At 42.7% G+C, this 21,205-nt stretch overlaps 1 protein-coding gene across 1 annotated transcript; it reads left to right on the top strand.

Moving 5' to 3' along the window:
• Positions 1–6,236: 6,236 nt before the first annotated feature.
• Positions 6,237–20,912, top strand: LOC311236795 (4-hydroxyphenylpyruvate dioxygenase-like). Its single transcript, XM_084324560.1, has 14 exons — positions 6,237–6,305; positions 6,492–6,518; positions 6,631–6,693; positions 7,411–7,515; positions 7,995–8,037; positions 8,250–8,332; positions 9,073–9,162; positions 9,292–9,395; positions 10,077–10,154; positions 17,891–18,053; positions 18,904–18,975; positions 19,299–19,421; positions 19,711–19,827; positions 20,009–20,912. The coding sequence occupies exons 1-14, from the start codon at positions 6,303–6,305 to the stop codon at positions 20,117–20,119; spliced, it is 1,182 nt and encodes a 393-aa protein (XP_084180686.1). The 5' UTR covers positions 6,237–6,302; the 3' UTR covers positions 20,120–20,912.
• Positions 20,913–21,205: the final 293 nt, after the last annotated feature.

Here is a 21,205-nt window from a genome sequence, read left to right as displayed (position 1 = left end):
TATAAACTCTGTTATTAGGAGGTGCCTTTGTGGCTTATTTCTTTTTCTACTATACCTCTTTTATTGAGTATTGAGTGTTGTCCTGTTTTTTGGACTTGATTTATTGTCTTAAATACTCACGTTGAGGCTTCCACCTGTAAAGGTTGTTTTTCTGTTGTTTATTTCCCCCCTTCTCCTTAATGTCTGCGTAAGCAGTTTTGTGGTTATTTGTTACACAGATAACTTAAAGAGTCCCTATTATTTGCTCGTGACCCACACACACACGCAGCCCTCACATAATGAAAAAGCCATGACTGGGTCAGCAGATAATACAGGTCTCGAACAGGCACTTGCTGCACAGCATCAAGGATTACTTTCACATGAGGAAGCTATTGTACAATTGCATCAGCAAAAAGCCCTCATGGTGCAACAGCATGGGGAGATGTATGAAGGATTGCGCAAGATGGATAGTTCCATGCGTGATTTGGCTGACAGCATGGCCAATGCACAATTATCTCTCCCTCCCCAGAGCCCACCTAATGTCCCTCAAGCACTACACACAGGACCCCGGTCATTACCTTGTGAGGCTAAAGTCCAGCTCCCCTCACGCTTTAATGGGGAGTTAGGTCAATGCTGTGGTTTTCTGGCACAATGCCAAATAGAGCCCAGCCTTCTCGTTTTCAGTCTGAGGATTCACGTGTTGTCCTAATCCTATTCCTGTTGGAGGGACCTGCCCTCGATTGGGCTGTTCCACTCATACGGGCTCAGGCTCCAGTGTTAAATGACTCACAGAGACTCATGAATGAGATGGAGATCGTTTTTGATCATGAACTCTAAGATAAAGAGGTCACAATGAAGCTGACGCACATGCGCCAGGGCACCAGTAGTGTAGCTGAGTTTTCCATTGCTTTCAGAACACTGGCTGGGGCTACAGGCTGGCCTGAGGGACCACTCATCACTTTGTTCACCAACGCGTTATCTAATCAGGTTAAAGATGCTTTGGCGGTTGTGGGATCTCCAGACAATTTTGACACACTGGTCACTACCGCCATACACGCTGATAACCGGATCAGAGACCGTGAGCGTGAGAGGCGGGGCCAACATTCTCGTGCTCCGCTGGATGAAGTGTTGTCCTTTCCTCCGCAACCTTCAGTGGTCAGTTCGTCTGAACCTATGCAGGTGGACAGCACTTCTGTGCGTGACTCCAGGCAGACTGGTTCTCATGTGGACTGGTGCCGGTACTGCAGGAGAGAAGGTCACACGAGGGTGGAGTGTCCGAAACTGAAGGGAAGCGGTCAGTCTCACTAGTGGGCCGAGAGACACTAGTGAGACATCACATCACTCCCTTTCGAACCTTTCTGCCTGTGGTTTTAGGCTGGAATAGGCAGTCTGTTAAGGTTAACGCCTTTTTAGACTCAGGGGCAGTGGACAGTTTCATCGATTCCAGATGGGCTGAGGATTCTAAAATACCTGTACATTTCCTCCATAAGCCCTGTAGTGTCACAGCGCTTGATGGACGGCCATTGGGTACAGGCAGTATCACCAAAATAACCAATTATTTATCTATGCGGGTTGCTTATGGGAACCATTCTGAGTGCATTCGATTCTTTTTGGTTGATTCCCCCACGTATCCCATTTTGCTGGGCCATTCTTGGCTTAGTAAACACAAGCCACAGATAAATTGGGGTGAGGAGAGGGACACTGTCATGCAGTGGGGCTCCCAATGTTGTCACCATTGTATCCAAATTCCTCCGTTACCCACGAATTATGAGCAGTTTAGTGAGAACGGTTGTGATCCTGTTGAAACAGTGGGCGGTCTTGGTTTCCAGAACCCACCCTCTCAACCATTGCACTCCCAGCCATCTATCGATCAGGATGGGAGTTTGGAATGGGATCCACAGTTTGATTGGGACTCCCTTGGTGAGGAGGTTCCGGCGGAGGACAGTTTAGACAGTTTAGACTCTCTGTGTGAGGACTTCTTCTCGCTTACTTGTACAGCTGACCCCCTCATGGAGAGCACTAACATCATGAGCGTGGAGTCACATCCGTTACCAGAGGGAGTTCCCACTATCTATGCTGACCTCGGTGAGGTGTTTAGCAAACAAAGGGTCACCATCCTGCCACCGCACCGACCTTATGATTGCGCCATCGAATTGCAGCCAGGCTCTATTCCTCCTCGTGGTTCCTTGTACTCGTTGTCGGTTCCCAAAAGCGCAGCTATGAACACTTACACCAAGGAGGCCCTGGCTACCGGTTTTATTAGACCTTCCACTTCACCTGCTGGATTCTTCTTTGTGGGGAAAAAGGATGGATGACTGAGACCCTGCATCGACTACAGAGGTCTGAACAGCATTACAGTAAAAAATCGGTACCCCCTTCCCCTGATGAACTCGGCGTTCGAACGCCTCCAGGGGGCATCCATTTTTACCAAACTCGATCTCCGTAATGCCTACAATCTGGTGCGCATACGACAAGGGGATGAGTGGAAGACCGCATTCAACACTCATAATGGTCACTACGAATACCTGGTGATGCCATTTGGTCTTACTAATGCCCCTTCAGTTTTTCAGGCATTAATTAATGACATGCTCAGGGAGAGGTTTGTTTTCGTCTACTTAGATGACATTCTGATATTCTCCAAGTCCCTTTCTGACCATGTCAAACATGTCAGGCAGGTCTTGAAGTGCCTTTTGGATGCACGGTTGTTTGTGAAGGCTGAGAAGTGTGCCTTCCACGTCCGCTCTGTGTCCTTTCTGGGATTCATTGTATCTGAGGGGAGGATTCAAATGGATCCCAAGAAGGTGTCAGCAGTGACAGACTGGCCTACACCCGTCTCGGTCAAGCAGGTGCAACGATTCCTGGGATTTGCAAACTTCTACCGCCGTTTTATTCATAATTTTAGTTCAGTGGTAGCACCTATCACCGCACTCACCAGGAAGACAGCACCTTCCCATTTCCAGTGGACTCCCAAGGCTGAGGCGGCGTTCGTTGAGCTTAGGAGAAGGTTCAGTTCTGAGCCTATCCTCATTACTCCGAGTCCTAACCCATCCCTGCCATTTATCGTGGAGGTGAATGCTTCTGAGCTTGGAGTCGGAGCTATACTGTCCCAATGTTCATCGTCCAATGGTAAGGTACACCCATGTGCGTACTATTCACGTGGGCTCTCGCTGGCTGAAAGAAACTATGACGTTGGGGACAGAGAGCTGTTGGCGGTCAAGTTGGCATTGGAGGAGTGGCGCCATTGGCTAGAGGGAGCTGAACACCCTTTCACGGTCTGGACAGACCATACAAATTTGGAATATATCCAGGGTGCTCAGAGGAGAAACTTGCGACAGGCTTGCTGATCACTGTTTTTCTCTCAGTTTAATTTCCTCCTGACGTACCGTCCCGGGTCTAAAAATATCAAGCCGGATGCTCTTTCCCGGTTATATGATGGGTCAGAAGAGGACCATCCTCCTGAGTCCATTGTTCAGGCAGGACAGATCCTAGCTCCTGTGACATGGAGCATTGAATCTGCTGTGCGGAGGGCACAACTTTTGGAACCAGATCCGGGTGGGGTGCCCCCGGGCCGGTTATTTGTGCCAAACAGCATTCGTTCCCAAGTGTTGAAGTGGGGCCACTCCTCTCGGCTGACAGGACATCCCGGAGTGCATAGAACTTGTGACTTCTTGGCCAAGGTTCTGGTGGCCTGGTATGATGAAGGACGTTCTGGAATTTGTGGCAGCCTGCCCTGTTTGTGCACAGAACAAAGTGTCTCAACAGTCACCACCAGGGCTGCTTCATCCTTTTCCCATCCCTAGTCGTCCGTGGAGCCACATCGCCATGGATTTTGTGACTGGTCTGCCTCCTTCTGATGGTCACAGTGTCATCATGGTAGTGGTAGGTTCTCCAAAGCAGCTCACTTCATTCCGCTGGTCAAGCTGCCATCTGCTAAGGAGACCGTCCAACTGGTAGTTGACCATGTCTTCCGAATTCATGGCATCTGCCAGGATGTGGTGTCGGACCGTGGACCCGTTTACTGCATGGTTTTGGAAGACATTCTGTGCTATCCTGGGTGCGACAGTTAGCCTGTCATCAGGGTTCCACCGGAGAGCAATGGGCAAATGCAACCAGCGCACCAACCAGTCTATGGAGAGTACGCTTCGCTGCTTGGCCTCCTCCAATCCGACCACTTGGAGTCACCAACTGGCATGGGCAGAATATGCACATAATTCATTGTGCAATGCATCCACTGGTATCTCCCCATTTGAGGTTCAGCCTCCACTGTTTCCTGAACAGGAGAGGGATGTGGGGGTGCCATCTGCCGAGGTGTTTATCCGTCGGTCTCGGGCAACATGGAAGAGGGTGCGTTCGGCCAGGGACGTGCACAGGACTTTAGAGGGACAGGTGCTCAAAGCTGAAAAGGGCACTATACCTGTGTGTGTAATGATCGAGCATGTGAAGCACGCAAGCCCGATTTTTGGGGGCCCTTTTTTGGCGGGGGGGGGCCCCCTTTTTATGCTTTTTGGGGGTTTTTGGTGATCAAATATTGAATATTGAACTATAATAATCAGTGCAGGAGCTCACTTATCCATTAAATGACGCTTTTATCACTGACTTAAAAGGCCCATACATCTCCATAAATGTTTAGGGGGGAGGGAATAAGTGCACGTGCACGTGCCTGCGTTCGGCTCTTGTGCATGCTGCGGCCCGTCACAAGTGGTTGGCGGATGTACACCGTCGCCCTGCGCCTTCTTACCGTTGTTTTTTTGTTGTTTATTTTACCCCTTCTCCTTAATGTCTGCGTAAGCAGTTTTGTGGTTATTCGTTACACGGATAACTTAAAGAGTCCCTATTATCTGCTCATGACCCACAAACACACGCAGCCCTCACACCTGGACTTATAATGATGAGTATATTTTAAAGTTATAGTCTGTGTCGACTGATGACGACATAATACAGTATATATATATATTCAACAATATACAAGAAATAAAAAACAGGGTAGTATATAATGGAACTAAATGAACGACAGGATAATCAATCAAAACAAACAAAATCAAGTAACTTCAAACTAAAGGGTTTTATGACCATCTAATGGGGACGACTCAGGTTTTAAACTGTGAGTCGTATGTTGTATTTGACCTGCATTGCTTTTACCCTTTTTCTTATTCTCTACATTGCTTTTATTCTATCTATCTATGTTATGCTCATTTTATGTCTATGTTACTAAGTGAAGCACTTTGGGCTGCAATTCTTGTATGAAAGGTGCTATACAAATAAAGTGTATTATTATTTGTATTATTAATTCCAAAACAACTGATGTTGCTGCTGGTGACATAAAACACATCACTTCCTGTGTGCCGGATGATTTCCCCAGGAATGTCCTACCAGATACCAATGTTTAGAACAGCAAATGTAAAAGCATTCATGGATCACTATTGCATTATATCAATTGGCTATAGAGTGACAAAAATACATTTATTTATATGAAAATGTTAGAGATGATTACTTTTGGTATTGTTAGCTGGCCCTCCTGTGAGCATGATGTGAGGGGCGCAATAAATACATGTATCATTCATATCATATCATTATGTAAACACATTTGTGGGAACATTTAGAGAGAAATAAGCTCCTCGTATAGAAAAATATGTTATTTCAACTTGTGAAAAATGGGAGCAAAAAGTGTTGCTCGTGTTTTTATTCAGTGTGTGTTTGACACGAAATTATATCACTGCTTTTTAAAATGCAGTGATGAGTCGGTCAGCCAGCAGAGACAACTGCACAGGGCCGACAAACGACTGGCAGCCAATAAGAAGCTTCTATAAGTGAGCCTCCTCTCGAGACTAAAATTGCAAACATATGCCGTTACTGTAAGAGGAAAGGGGGAGCAAAGTAGGCGCCTGCAGCTGCAATTCAAATGCTGTCGTGGTTTAACAATTTCAACAGTTCCGTTCACATTGTAACTTGTGTCCTAGTGAGCTAATGTTTATCTAAGGACTTGGGACTTTTCCCCCCTCAATTGTTAATTGTGATAAAAAAAATATATATATATATTTCTTTTTACAATTAAGGCCTAGGCTACATACAGATCTATCGAAAACATGATCAACATCTTTTTGCATGTTTGTCAATCAAGACTAAGCATTGTGTAGGCTAATATCTATGTATGAGCATCAATACTGGATACTCCTCTTCTTGCCTCCTCCTCCTCCTCCTCCTCCTCCACTACCACCTCCCCCTCATCACACACCGGTGGGCGTGGACTTGTGAATTTCACTTAAATTCTGGACTTCTTTGAACACACAACTCAAACAGTGTTACTGTAAGTCAACAGGAACAAGATGGTGAGTACAAATACATTCTTAAATGGTTTTCTATTACATGGGAAATAAATGACCACATATATTATACTGTTATGTGTCTAAATTATTATTCCATCATTTATACGCAATTCTTGTTTTGACATTGATTTATAATGTAACACTGATATTGTGTACAATGACATGGCTATGTGCTACATTTTCCTCTAGACAACATACACTGATAAAGGTGAAAAGGTAGGCTATCTGATTATCAAGTTATATGGGGCAAGAAAAACTGAAATGGGTATATCAGTGAGTCCAAATCTTATAGTTACCAAACTGTTCTCTTTTCTTCACATCTTTGTAGCATGAGCAGGGCAAGTTCATCTGCTTCGATCACATAACATTCTGGGTTGGAAATGCCAAACAGGTAGGATCACTGTTCTCCTTGTTCATGTCTTTTTAGCACAAGCAGGGCAGGTTAATTTGCTTTGTCACATAACATTGAAACAGTTGTGAATTATTTTTTTATATAATAATAACCTTACTGTCATGCACTTGTCTGAATATACTAACCTACATTGTAGCACTCAACACTTTGATGAACATTGTTACTCAGCTGATAGAGTTGTACCCGTCCTGCCGACTTGTTGTACAAAACGTTTGGATAAAAGTGTCAGCTAAATGACAATGTAAACAGGTAGCATCATTTACAACTACCCGTACTTTGCCATTCTAACTTTCTAATTTGAACAAACTTTTGGGTACATCTGTGTTTCTTTCCTGAACTTCCTCAGAGATAGAGGAGCTGGCACTTTACTCTGAGGATGGCTATTGGTTGTCTAAAGGGGTGGGGGAAATGAGCATGAAACCTCAGACCACATCATTCTCCTTGTAATATGAATCTGAGTTCAGTACTAAGTCGACTCCAGCCTTACAACTGATCGCCAAGAGGTGGCACTGTCAGACAGTTGAAGCTAATGTTATGCAATGTTGTCCACTTTCATAGCAAATGTATTGCACTTCATTATGCAGTTGGAGGGAGCAGTTGTTTGTGATTAACTACCTAAATGACCCAATGTAGTTAAGTACTGATTTATAAGATGTTGGATGAGTGCAAAACTGTTTTTCTTTATTGTTTCAACAGGCTGCATCGTATTATTGTACTAAACTGGGATTTGAACCTTTGGCATACAAGGGTTTAGAGACGGGTAACCGTGATGTCGTGTCCCATGTGGTGAAACAAGGAAAGGTAATGAACCAACAGTGCCTTGATCACTGCTGTATGCATCATTCCTATGAGCAGAAGAGAGCTGAAATTAATGCTCATAACTATAGGGTCCACCAGGAAAGCCAAACAGGAGATGTGTTGGTGCATTTAAAGGTGCACTGTGTAGTTTTGTAAGAGTCAGAGAAGTGAATGATTTCTAAGGTATATTTTCACAACCGAATAAACAAACTGTTCTCCGGGGACAATTAGAGCTCCTGGAACACTGTTTGAGGCTAGAAAGCTTCCTGAGTTTACTATTTGACTGCTGTCGTCTGCTATGGACAGAAATTATTTTGTTATCAGCACCCGAATACTCATATGATTGTGCATAAATAATAGTGAGTTACATACCTGGCAATGAGTGCCATTAATTAATGATTACATCAAACACAACTTAACTAAGGCAATTAATGGTGGTGTAAATTGCAACATGTTAATCTGCTTGCCATTGTCATTCACAGATCATTTATGTGTTCTCATCGGCCCTCAACCCTGGAAATAAAGGTATGGCACAGTGGAAACTGATAATGCACATATATACATTATCAAATCATACATATACATGATTTGTCAGCAGGAAAACGAAGAATGAATTGCTTACAAGGTTACAGATGCTTTGGGAACCAAGCTTCCTCATCTTCTATGTATGTAATTAATTGTACCCTCATAACCTATACTCTGTAAAAATATGTGAGTAAAATGAAGTATGTACACAGAAATGGGAGAACATTTGGTCAAGCATGGGGATGGAGCCAAAGACATCGCTTTCACGGTGGAGAATTGTGACTTTCTGGTGGAGGTAACAATGCCAAATACTATATATATATTTTTAAGGTTATCCTTAAATGCTGACAGTGTTGGGGAAACGACTATAAAACTGTAATTTACCAAACTACTTGCTACTTCACAATGAAAATAAGTTAAACTAAATCACTTTCAATTGGCCAGCAGTGATGTGAGTGGGGACATTGAATCCTAGTGTTGTGTTCATTACAGCTCAATGAAATGATAGGTAGCAGTCCCTATAAGACAAGGTATTGTTATTTCTTAATAATTTCATGGTGCTGTAACACGTGAAAAAAGTAGTAGAACGTGCTCACCTCACTTGACTTGACTGTAACCTCTGATACTATATATAAAAAATAGGGAAACAAGTCCAGGCACGCACTCCAGGTTTTTCAAATGTATTGGCAGCTCTTTTTCAGGCTGCCAATAAAGCTGTAATTAACACAACACAAGGATTCAATGTCCCCAATGACATTACTGATGGCCATATTCAAACTCATTTACTCTCAATAACTGTCAAACTAAACGAATGTGTGCAAAACTGTTTAGACCCTTTGGATGTGTGTGAGCAAAATAAATCAGCATTGTTTTTTGGTGAAGTGCCCCTTTAACTACTGAAGAAGCTACAGAGATTTGAATGTAGTTAAACTAGTAATTGAACTACATGTAGTAAACTACTCCCCAACACTGCATGCTGACAATGGATGCCTTGGCTTATACCCTTTAATACACTGACATTTCCCTATTCTACAGAAAGCTTGTGAGCGAGGTGCTACCATCGTGAAGGAGCCCCACATACTGGAGGACAAATATGGCAGAGTAAAGCTGGCTGTGCTTCAAACGGTAAGTTTGAAGCACGCAAGCATTTCACTCACAATTTTAATGTAGCTCATAAGTTTTAACACAGGAATGTAGCAGGATGTCTGTGTATAAATGTAAGGACGGTAAACACACTTTTTTTTTCTACTTCAGTATGGGGACACCACACACACATTTGTGGAGAGGACGGCATACAATGGACTGTTTCTCCCAGGATTCCATCCTCCTCTGCACCGGGACCCTCTATTGTCCAAATTGTGAGTATGAAGAATTTACCCTAGTGGTGTTGTTGGTACTCTTGAAGAGAGGATTAGGAATTTATATTAGAAGCCTTGCACCGAAGACCCATAAAACCTTTCGGACAGCCCATGTATTTAGTGGTAAAGTCAATAAAAATCACTTGGAGTGTGAATGTGATTTATACCCCAAGAAGTTACTCAACCGCTATTGTGTTTAACCCTTTCACTACCACACTACCAAAGGGTTAACCCTTTCACTACCACACTACAGAAGGTTAACCCATTCACTACCACACTACAGACGGTTAACTATGAATGAACACGACACTCTAACTTACCATCTTTAGAAAATAAGGTTTGAAAACATTGTTCTCCATTGTAGAGTTATATTGTTCTATGCCTGGAAAACGGTGTAGTGGTTAAAGGGCAAGTTCACAATTTTGGATCCCTAGCCCTATTTCCAACCTACCAATGATCTTGTTGATAGGTAGAGTACTTTCTCAGCACCATGCTGGTCTTCATCTACGAACCCATAGCTCCAGCAAGTTAGCCACAAAGCTAACGCAGTCAAAGGGCCACCAGACCACACATCAGTCTGTACAAGTCCTGAGAGAAACGCTGAAGCCTACTTTGGGTGCTGTAGGTTCCAGTGTTTATTTCACTGATATTCTGTCTTCTCACATCCACTTCTCTTTGCAGGCCAAGTGGCAAACTGAACTTCATTGACCATGTTGTCGGAAACCAACCAGATGATGAGATGGGGTCTGTTGTGGATTGGTAATATGCATTTCTGTATAAACACGTCATGTGTGGGTATACCATTGGCATCCCTTATGCAATGTTCTTATAGGGGCAGGTCACCCAGAATAAAAAAAACAACATAATTTTGCCCTTACCCATACCACTATCTATCCATCCAGATAGTTTTGGTGTGATTTGCCTTGAAAATATCTGCCGTAGAGATGTCTGCCATCACTCCAATACAACGAAGCTGAACGGCACTTTGTTTGTGCTGCTCAAAGTGCCAAAAGAATACATCTGAAAAACTCAAAAGTAATGTCTCTTTCCAGAAATGCTGGATTCGCGTGTTCGAATCCAGCTCCCAGCGTTGTCACCAGCTTGGCTGGCCGTTCACACTAATACAATTGGCAGTATTAGAGGGTGGGAAAGCTGGCGGGTGGGTCCTGGGCGTTGTGGACAGCGACCCCTACAGTTCGGTCGGGGCGCCTGCTCAGCGAGGGTAGGATCTGGAGAGAGGTAGTGCGGCCTCCCACACGTTACACTCTCTCCCAGTGAGAATCTGCGCGGCCAGGCTGGCCTGCCGGCTGGCTGCACATGCGTCGGAGGAAAGCATGTGACAGTCTCCGGTCTCTCGGACCAACAGTAGGGGAAAGTGCGCAACAACCAGGAAGGGTGGGATGGGAGAAAAATCGGAAAAAAGAAGGAGGGGAAAAAATATAATAAAATAAAATAAAATAAATATATTCCACAGACCTTCAAGTTTCATGAAGGAACTATTTTCTACCGAACTACACCCCTATTCCTTATTACAGGGGTGTCGTTTGGTTGAAAATAGTTCCTACATGAAACTGCTGGGTATGTGGAATATCTTGAGTAACTGGGCCATGATTTCTGGAAAGAGACATTGCCTTTGAGTTTTTCAGATGTATTTTTTGGCACTTTGAGCAGCACAAACCAAGTGCTGTTCAGCTATGTAGTATTGGAGTGATGGCAGACATTTCTACAGCAGATATCTCCAAAACTAGGCAAATCACACCAAACGATCTGGATGGATATAAGTGTTATGGGGGGGGGGGGGGGGGGGGTATAAAATGTGTTTTTATTTTGGGTGAACTGCCCCTTTAAACTCTAGAGTTAAATGATGTACAATTGTAGCATGGACAATAACAACATGGTTCACATCTCTCCATTTTGGGGTTGGATGTGGGAGGTTGTTGAGTATTATGTCTTTTGGCATCAGTTAGGCACCACCATGACTTTGCATTTTCTCTGGAAGGGTCTGCGAGGCCCTCCACATCTGGATTATCTTTGTGCCTCACAGAACAGCAAGGACCAAAGGGAGGGGAGAGGGATTGAAGCAAGATCATTGGACGATCCTGGGAAGAGGGGTGTTGCAGAGAATGCGGTCTTTGACCCAAGTCAAAATAAAATTGTTTAGATTATTAGTGTGAGGGCTGCGGGTGTTTGGGTCACGAGCAGATAATAGGGACTTTTTAAGTTATTTGTGTAACGAATAACCACTAAACTGCTAAGCAGATGAAAAGTAAACAACAAAAAACAACCTTTACAGGTGGTAGCATCAACATGAGTATTTTAAGAAAATAAATCAAGTCCAAAGAACAGGACAACACTCAATAAAGAGGTATTATAGAAATAACTGAAATAAGCCACAAAGGCACCTCCTAATAACAGAGTTCATTGATTGATTGATTGAAAAGTTTATTAACAGATTGCAGAATGGGTACAGTACAGTACAGTACAGCTCAATATACAATTGTTAAGGGGATGCAGACCAGAGAAAGATTTTTGTCTTGTTTACATCAGGGTCCCCCATTTTTTATTCATCATATGACACACACGACATACAGATACAGTACTGCTACATCTATACATTTATGACATACCAGATTTGCAAATACAGTACTGTTTGTGATACAAAAAGTGTCCAGAAAAAAAGTGTATATACATTTGACGTAGAAACTGTACATTGGAGGAGGTTGGGTAGGTGGGGTGGGGGGGGGCTGTACATTGGAGGTGGGGGGGGGGGGGGGGGGGGGGGGCACTGTACACTGTACATTGGAATACTGACAAAGCCATACTTGGTCATTTACTGTACAACTGGGTTAGGACATTTGTAGGGGCCAGTTTCGAATTGCAGTCTCCCGTAGGTGCTCTTTGAGAGTGGTTTTGAAAGTGGGTAGTGATTCACATTCCTTTACAGCTTTGGGTAGGGCGTTCCACATTGATGTGGCATAATTGCGAAACGTGTTTAGTCCCTTGTTTGAGCCGAATCTGGGTTTAACATGATTTGTGGAGCTCCCTCTGGTGTTGTGGTCGTGGTATTCACTGACCTTTGGGAAGTATTTTGACATGTACATGGGTACCTTGGTCATGTAGTGTATCTTGTAGACCAGGCCCATTGCAAGTTGCTGTACTCTGTCGTCTACTCTAAGCCATCCTAGGTTATCAAAGTGGGCAGGGGTGAGGTGGGTTCTAGGAGTAAGGTCAAGTAGTAGTCTGACTAGTTTGTTTTGAGATGTTTGTAATTTGGTTTTTAGTGCCTTTGAGGTGCTTTGGTACCATGAGGTGCAAGCATAGTCGTAGTACCCATACAAATAACCTAGATAACAATAAACCTCCACTAAGGGAGTTTATGTGTAGTAGTGGTGTAAGAATCTCGTTGTTGGTGGTGTGGACCCAGGCGCAATACAGGAATGAGAGAGAGGCAGGACACAAGCGGGGTGTAGTTGAGAAGAGGCTTTACTTCGCTCTTTACAGTACAACTACAAAACAAAGACGAGTACCACAGCCTAAGCTGGCAGATAATGATTATATCACAAAGGGTTTAAAGGTGAAGAGCACGGAAGGGTGCTGCTTGAAATCACAACCACAATGGTATAATGATAATAATAATGTTCTGACAACAACGGACGACACAAGATACGTTTACAAACCGACAGGGAAGTACCAGGACAGCACAGAATATATAGGAGGACTAATCACACTGATTACTAAACAGGAACAGCTGGGGAAGAGAGGAACATGAATATGGATACACACAGGAACATGAATACACAGAGGGGACAAGACTAGACACTAACAATAACAGGGATAATAGGGACACACATAATAATAGGCAGCCGGCCCTATTCCCCGTACCTGGTTCAACTAAGTCGATCAAGAGTCCCATTATCCAGCTTCAGTTAACCCGATGTTTGAAGCCGGGATTTTCATGTTCCTCGAAGGTGGATTCAGTCTCGTTAACTCAAACCAGACTTGAGCCCCAGGATAAGTGCGCGCGGCCGCTTCAGTTGAAAAGCCATCACGTATCGATAGCAGAGATCCTGATTTTCTAACGGCATTGATTGATTAATTGATTTAGAACTTTATTAACAGATTGCATTACGGCTCAATCGCCTCGCCGACAAGTTAAATGCGTTATCTATAGGCTAATTTTAAGTCCCTCATTACCCCAATCAATCAGATTATATTTCTTTAAATTTGCCTGCTGGCAGTAGGTTTATGGAATGGATAATCAAATGAGATCTTGCTAGCGAAAATAATTAGTTAAACTGTTATACGGAATAAGGACACGGCTCTCTTACCCATTGATTGATGTATGGTGGATCTTTTACTTATCTACACTGTGGTGTAACAGTGTCTGCTTTTGACTTTCACACAGGCGGCCCGGGTTCGAATCCCACTTCTCCTAGTCTTTTCCTTCTTTTTGCAATGTAGGAATAATTCAATTTGGTGCACGTTGAGAGCTATATAAAGAATGACATCCTCAATGCATGTAGATTTATAATATTTTAACTTAAAACTAGGCTACTTTTGCGTATAATCATTAATATTATATTCCAAAAGAATTATATTGGAAAAGCGGGGTTTCGAACACCGGTCACCCGGTTGCCAAGATTCAGCACTAGCCGCTGCGCCACTGTGCCACATGGGATATACTCATTGTTTATGCATTAATGGACGAGAGACCCGTGTTTAGAATATTTTTCTTACCAAAAAGTGAAGTTTTATCTCTTTATTCTCAAATGCATTAATGTGACGTCAACGGCTCATTCAATTTCTCAAATCCGTCAAACAGCGCATCTCATCAGACATTTTAATCCCAGTTACAATATCACACAAAAACCACAATCCCCGCATAGACACTTCAATTTTATGCTTGAATGAAACACAATCCGGCGCTCCGTTAAGCAAATCTACAGCGGAGATTAATATATGAAACTAATCAGAGCCAAACGGCCGATAGGTTTCATTCATTAAAAATATCCCCGCGGGATTCACATTTGCAATGAGCCGTTATTAAAATAACCACATGCAGCGTGTATCGCGACTCCGAGCGCCGTATATGACGTGCATTATTTTATTTATGACAAAGTAAATCTATAGGCTCAATATGATTTATTATCAGAGTTTAGTTCTATTATTATACATTTCAAAAGCCCCCTCTAGGAAAACGAAGCACAGAAACGTAACTAGACTGTGAGAATCATTTCAGGAAACGAGCTGTCACTTCTTTGCGGGGGCGTGCCCATGGTTCATCCGGCTAACTTGAACTTAACCCTGCTCTCGACCAGGCTCAAACTTTTTGATCTGTTGTCATGGTGATTTAGACAATCCAGCTTCGGGGAATGGGAAGGTCCGGCTTAAGTCAGACTTGACCGAAAGTTATCCGGCTAACTCAGTTATCCAGGTACGGGGAACGGGGGGTCTTGAGCCAGGCAGGGATTAAACATGTAAACATAACAACACGGGGAACAAGAACATGGGCAATGCATTAGTGATAACTAATAATAGGCAGCCAGGTCTTGAGCCAGGTAGGGATTCAACATTGTGACAGAATGAGAATACATGAGGACAACAACAGATTTGACAATATATGTACGTAACGGTCCATATGAAGGGTGGCAATGGTGAGGGCCCGTAGCACCGCAAACAGACCGCCCGGGGGCGCCAGAGGACTGTCCAGAAAGTTCAGATCATGACAAGTGGACTAATGACAGTTCAAAAGGAGACAAAAGAAAACTGTCATAAAAAGAAACACACTACAATAAAAGGCTCAGCTACTATAAAATAAAGTACTAAAATAAGCCAGTAGCCTAAAACCAGAATGGCTACAGAAAAAGGCTAAATGCTGAATATGGCAGAGATCAGCACTACACTTTAATATAAGATAAGATAAGATAAGATATTCCTTTATTGATCCCCTTGGGGAAATTCAGGCATCATAGCAGCATGGGGGGGGGGGGGGGGTACAGGTAGTAAAACAACACAGTATACAGGTAGTAAAAAACAACACAGGCAGTGTAAACAATTTGATCAATATGGTCAATATAATTTACTATCTGACTAGCTGAGGAATATTCACATTATTCACAGTGTCACATAAGGTGCAGTATGCATGAGGTAGTGTTATAATTTACTATCTACTGAGTATACATTATTCACAGTATCACGGTATCCACTGAAATATACATTATTCACAGTATCACAGTATCACAGTATCCACATAGGGTGCAGTAAGCCTAAGGTAGTGTAGGTTGTCCTCCTTGGGTTCCTATAAGTCCCAGGTCAATGTCTGGTAGCAGTCGCTGTCGCTGCCCCCTGTTGTGGAGCCTGGAGGCTGCTAGTCGCTGCCCACTGTTGTGGAGCCTGATGGCCGCTGGTATGAAGGACTGTCCGAGGCGGTTAGTTGAGTGTCGGGGGGGGATGAGTCTGTGGCTGAACGAGCTTCTCATCTTGACTAGCTCGTCGTAGAGGGGGTGGTAGGGGTAGGGGGTAGATAGAAAAGCCTGGCCGGAAGGGTAGCCAACACGAAAGGAAATGAGACAGCAGCTAACTCTGCGAGACTCAAACTTAAATAGACTCAGCTACCATAGGCACAGCTCCACTGAATCAGGCAATAGCATAAAACTGCAGTGCCGCAGCCCCATACATAGGAGGGGCCTGTACTGTGCGTTGGGCTACTGCGCATGCGAGAAACAAAGTAAAGTTATTCTAATCTAGTCTAAGAGACAAGTTTAGGCATATATGTCATGATGTCATGTATGTTGTGTATGTCATAAATGTCACTATGAATTGAAAATGGGGGACCCCGATGTAAACAAGACAAACGTCTTTCTCTGGTCTGCATCCCCTTAACACTTTGGGTGCCGGGAGCCGTCTTTAGACGTCTTTGCTGGCCATGCTAAAGTTGCCGGGGGACGCTGTACGTCGTCTTTATATCAATATTTCAAAAATCTGCGATCGGATTCATAATGTCCCTCCGCTGGCCTGAGATCCACCAGCAGGACCCACTGAGCTCTCTGGCGGTTCAGGAGCGCCATCTGGTGGCCGATCGGCGCAAGCGCTTAACAGGAAGCGCACTAGAGGTTTTGCTAGACGTCCGTATTGCTTCCGGCCACTCGGTACATGTCCCGTGACTCTAGCTCGTCACTCTACATAGCGATCGATTGCCAATAACTCGATAAACAACATGATTTGGACGTATATACCATTATACAAGCTGGAGATGGACCGGGTAATAATATATCCCATAATGATACAATTTCTACTCGACGATGATCGCCCAACGGCGCGCGGAGACTGGGGTGAGTTTCAGCGTGTAACGTTACCGTCTTCGATAATAACTGATATTATCAACATTTGACCCACATTAGATGATTGGTATAACGCTGCCCACGGAATTATAAACGCCCCCTCGCCCATCCGGTCAACATCAGATGACGTGTAGTAACTTCTAGAAGTACGTCTAGTTGGAATTTTTTATATCGCGCTGATTGCCATCAAACTGTATTTCATCATCAATATAATGCATTTGGGGCTATATATCACGTTCTGGAGAAAGCTGCAGAAAGAGATGAAAACATACTTATACATTAGACCATACTTTACTATGAATATGTGAATGAAGAAGTTTAACGTTGCTACACAATGAACAATACATATAGGACTTTGAATGGGCCCTAATAATGGCAATGTAGCAATAGAATTTAAAAAGTTATAGCCCTGCAAAGAAGGGGACTTTCTCCATAGACAAATAACGCTGGCAATCTATGGTATATCATTAATTTAACCTTAGGCAACCAAAGTGTTAACAATTGTGTGTATTGAGCCGTACTGTACCCATTCTGCAATCTGTTAAATAAAGTTTTCATTCATCCCTCATCCAGAAGAGGTTAAGCTTAGAGTAACAGTCAGGGCTGGTAATCCAATTGATATTCAGTTAACAAATTCTAGTCTATAGACAATTGGTTGCATTGAATGCTTTATTTGGTTACTCCTAATCCAATTGATATTCAGTTTAAGACAAAAATATTTTGGACATTAGGTCCTATTTTCCGTATGTTACTTTATGTTTCTAGTGTCCTATATTATATGTGACTTTGTTTCTCGCATGCGCAGTAGTGCACCGCACAGTACAGGCCCTCAACGCACAGTACAGGTCCCTCCTATGTATGGGGCTGCGGCACTGCAGATATACCCTGCCTACTCGAATCAGGTGCAATCAAGTCCACACACCTGCCCTACCATGAGGCAATTAACCACAGAGGCCAGTGATTGACAGCTGTCCCTCACAGAAAAACGAAATAGACAGCTGTCCCTCACAGAAAGACGAAATAAAGCCAAAACCATGACAGCTACGGCCAATTTGCGTTGCTTTTAATTCAGCACTACAACATGCTATTTTAAACAAATTTGTCCCTACATTATTTTTAACTGAACTCCATTGTGGCTTTTGACATATGGATCAGGTATCAGAAGAACCTCCTTTTTCATCGCTTCTGGTCGGTGGATGACAAGCAGCTGCAGACAGAGTTCAGTGCACTGCGCTCCATTGTGGTGGCAAATTATGAAGAGACTGTGAAGATGCCAATTAATGAGCCTGCCATTGGGAAGCGCAAGTCTCAAATCCAGGCATGTTGTTTTCACTTTCAGTTAACCAGACTAAGCAATACTACTTGCAATATCACAAAGTAACAGTAGGACATTTTGACAACAATGGGCAGGATTTATTAATGAACTAATGAATTAACTGGTGTCAAATAATTCAGGCCCAATGACACATTCTATATATATATATATATATATATATATATATATATATATATATATATATATATATATATATATATATATATATATATATATATATATATATATAGGGGATTACTGAATGGATAAAGTATAAATGAAAGGTGTCCTGGACACGTGAATACTTTCGACAACAAATGTTTGTTTCCGCGTGCGAGTTTTGCGCTCTGATTGGCCAGGTCATGTGACATGTGCGCCAATCGTGGGACAGCAAGTTCTGCGCATATTTACGGGTCTAACAGCCTGCAAACTACCTGGCGTTCTATCGCCATGCTCTAAGACAAACTCTAACCTTAACCAACTTTGAAAGAGTGCCTAAGCTTAACCGTCAAAAGAAGGGCAGGCGTTTTATCGCCATGCTCTAAGACAAACTCTAACCTTAACCAACTTCGAAAGAGCGCCTATAAGCTTAACCAGTGTAGACACTTGCGGTCCCACGATTGGGTGTACATGTCACATGACCAGAAATTACCTGGCCAATCAGAGACGCGGAAACAAACATTTGCTGTCTAAAGTATTCAGGCGTCCTGGACCCGTATTTATCAAACCTCCAAGAATAGGAGTACTGATCTAGGATCAGACTGCTCAGGTCACATGCCCATATACACCTCACTATTGGTCTCAGATCAGCACACTTTGAGTAGGCCCTGGCCTCACTTTTATTTCTCAACAGGAGTATGTGGAGTACTATGGCGGTCCAGGAGTTCAGCATATTGCCATGAACACATCAGATATCATCCCTGCAGTAAGTAGAATATGCTCCTTCTTTGCCTCTACTGTGCATACAATCTTGCTGTAGCAACAATTCTCAAATGAAATGAAACTATTAATCCCTATAGGGAAATGATTCCTCTACATTTGACCCATCCTAAAAACATAAGAGCAGGGGGCAGCCACAGACTGACACTGGGAACCAGGTGTACCTGGCATTCTTGTCTATTTGGTGTGGGAGGAAACCCATGCAAACTCCACACAGAAGCCCCCCCTTGACAGGTTCCAACCCAGGACCTTCTAGTTATCAGGCAACAGTGCTAAACACTGTGCCACCATGTATTCTCCTTCTTCTAGATTCGTAACCTAAAGGAGCGTGGGATGGAGTTTATGACTGTGCCGGACACGTACTACCAGCAACTGAGAGAGAATCTGAAACACTCACCTGTCAAGGTCTCCGAAGACCTGGATGTCCTTCAGGTCAGTCCTATAACTATATGCACACCTGCCTTGTAAAAGTGATTTTTTTTTATATGAACATGGTATTCTTATACTCGCTCAAAAACGAACTAATATACTGTGAGGTTGTGCCTAATGTGTTGCCTTGGAAGATGGTTCTGATTTGTTAAGTTTTTAAGACCATAATGAATATACTGTATATTGTACACAAAACAAACATGGAGTCGTTCATTCAGATCAATAAACCTTGACAGGCAGGACTCTGTACAACAGAGAAATATTATATCATGTCTTATTTTCTCATTACCAGGAGCTGAGGATCTTGGTGGACTACGATGATAACGGCTATCTACTCCAGATCTTCACCAAGCCTGTTCAGGACCGTCCTACCGTGTTCCTTGAAGTCATTCAGAGACATAACCACCAGGTAGGGTACAAGATAACATTTATGACTAGGAAATATCAAATCTACTGATATTATTATTGGTACCATAATATAAATATTATGCAAATTTACTTTTGTGTAGCTAAAGTCATCCTTCATAATGGGTAATAAATCATAGCCAATGGCAACAACTGAACACAAGCTCTAACACGTCTTTCCCCAGGGCTTTGGAGCAGGAAACTTCAAGTCTCTTTTTGAAGCCATTGAAACAGACCAAAACGCTCGGGGGAACCTGACTATCCTCAAACCGAATGGGGTGTCGAAGAACATGTAAACTCCATGCATCTGTTTTTTTTTTCAATATCCCCGAATCGCTGTTACTATGAGTTGTGCCTATACTTGTTTTTATTCTCTGAAGACTTTAGAATCGACATGGATTTACATGCGACAATTGCCACCAACATATTGTCCAAAGCGGAGTCTGTAATACACACTATAAGAACAGTTTATTAATGCCAGACTAAACTAACAACTAAATGATGATTTACTATGATTGTTACATTGCATTATTACTTATTTACTTCAGTTAAGCATTTATTTTAAGTGCATGTGTTAAAAAAATATTTACATACATTACTTTGTATGTATGAAATAAATCAATGTTGTTTTGTTGACAGTTGTTAGTTCTCAAAGGAGACATATTCATCAACTAGTGATAAATGATAAACCAATTACTTGTATTTATCAGGGTGAATAAGAAAACAAAATATCATTGCAAAAAGCTTGATACAAGCGTATTAAACATTATTTTTAGCTCTCATAAATGAAAACATTTTACTTAATGTACTCATATGTACGGTAAACAGCTTCTCCCGGTCAATAAAGACGTATACCGTACTGCAAATATGAAAAACGGAAGCTCATGGTATTTGATCTCATCCCTGGTAAAGTGTTGGGTAGGTCCAATCTGTATTTGGAGCACAACACCAATCCTCTTTCTCAGTTCTGAAACTCAGTTAAAAAAAATCATATTGTGGAACTATGCATAATGTGAGCTACTGCATGACCTGTAGCAAGTTATTGACCACTCTTGGAGCAGTATTAAAAGTTGTTCTTGCCACATTTAACATCCCTGTGTTGTTGTATTTCTTCCATGAGACTGACAGACTTGGTTCCTGGCTGGGCATTAACCCTTTCATGTGTACGTTTTTGGAATTGTTTTCTTAGAATTCTAAAACTATAGCTTCCAACGGCACAGTATCATTAGAATGTTCAGTTCTCAAGATTAGAATCCTGCATGTGAGATCGTAGACCTGAAATTGTTAAGACACGCTCTGTGAAGAAAGCATCACAACAGTGATTAACCCTTTCACTACCACACTACAGAAGGTTAACCTTTCACTACCACACTACAGACGGT

Source organism: Notolepis coatsorum (genome assembly GCF_963971535.1).
Source record: "Notolepis coatsorum genome assembly, chromosome: 1".
Classification (NCBI taxonomy): Eukaryota; Metazoa; Chordata; class Actinopteri; order Aulopiformes; family Paralepididae; genus Notolepis; species Notolepis coatsorum.
The sequence above is the reverse complement of the archived record's forward strand: the minus strand, read 5'-3'. Positions and strand labels throughout refer to the sequence as shown.

Excerpts from the sequence above, each read along its gene's own strand:
- LOC311236795 (XM_084324560.1), top strand. Across the intron at positions 10,155-17,890 it reads ATGGGGTCTGTTGTGGATTG|GTATCAGAAGAACCTCCTTT; the intron begins GTAATATGCATT and ends CATATGGATCAG. Across the intron at positions 18,976-19,298 it reads CATCAGATATCATCCCTGCA|ATTCGTAACCTAAAGGAGCG; the intron begins GTAAGTAGAATA and ends TCCTTCTTCTAG.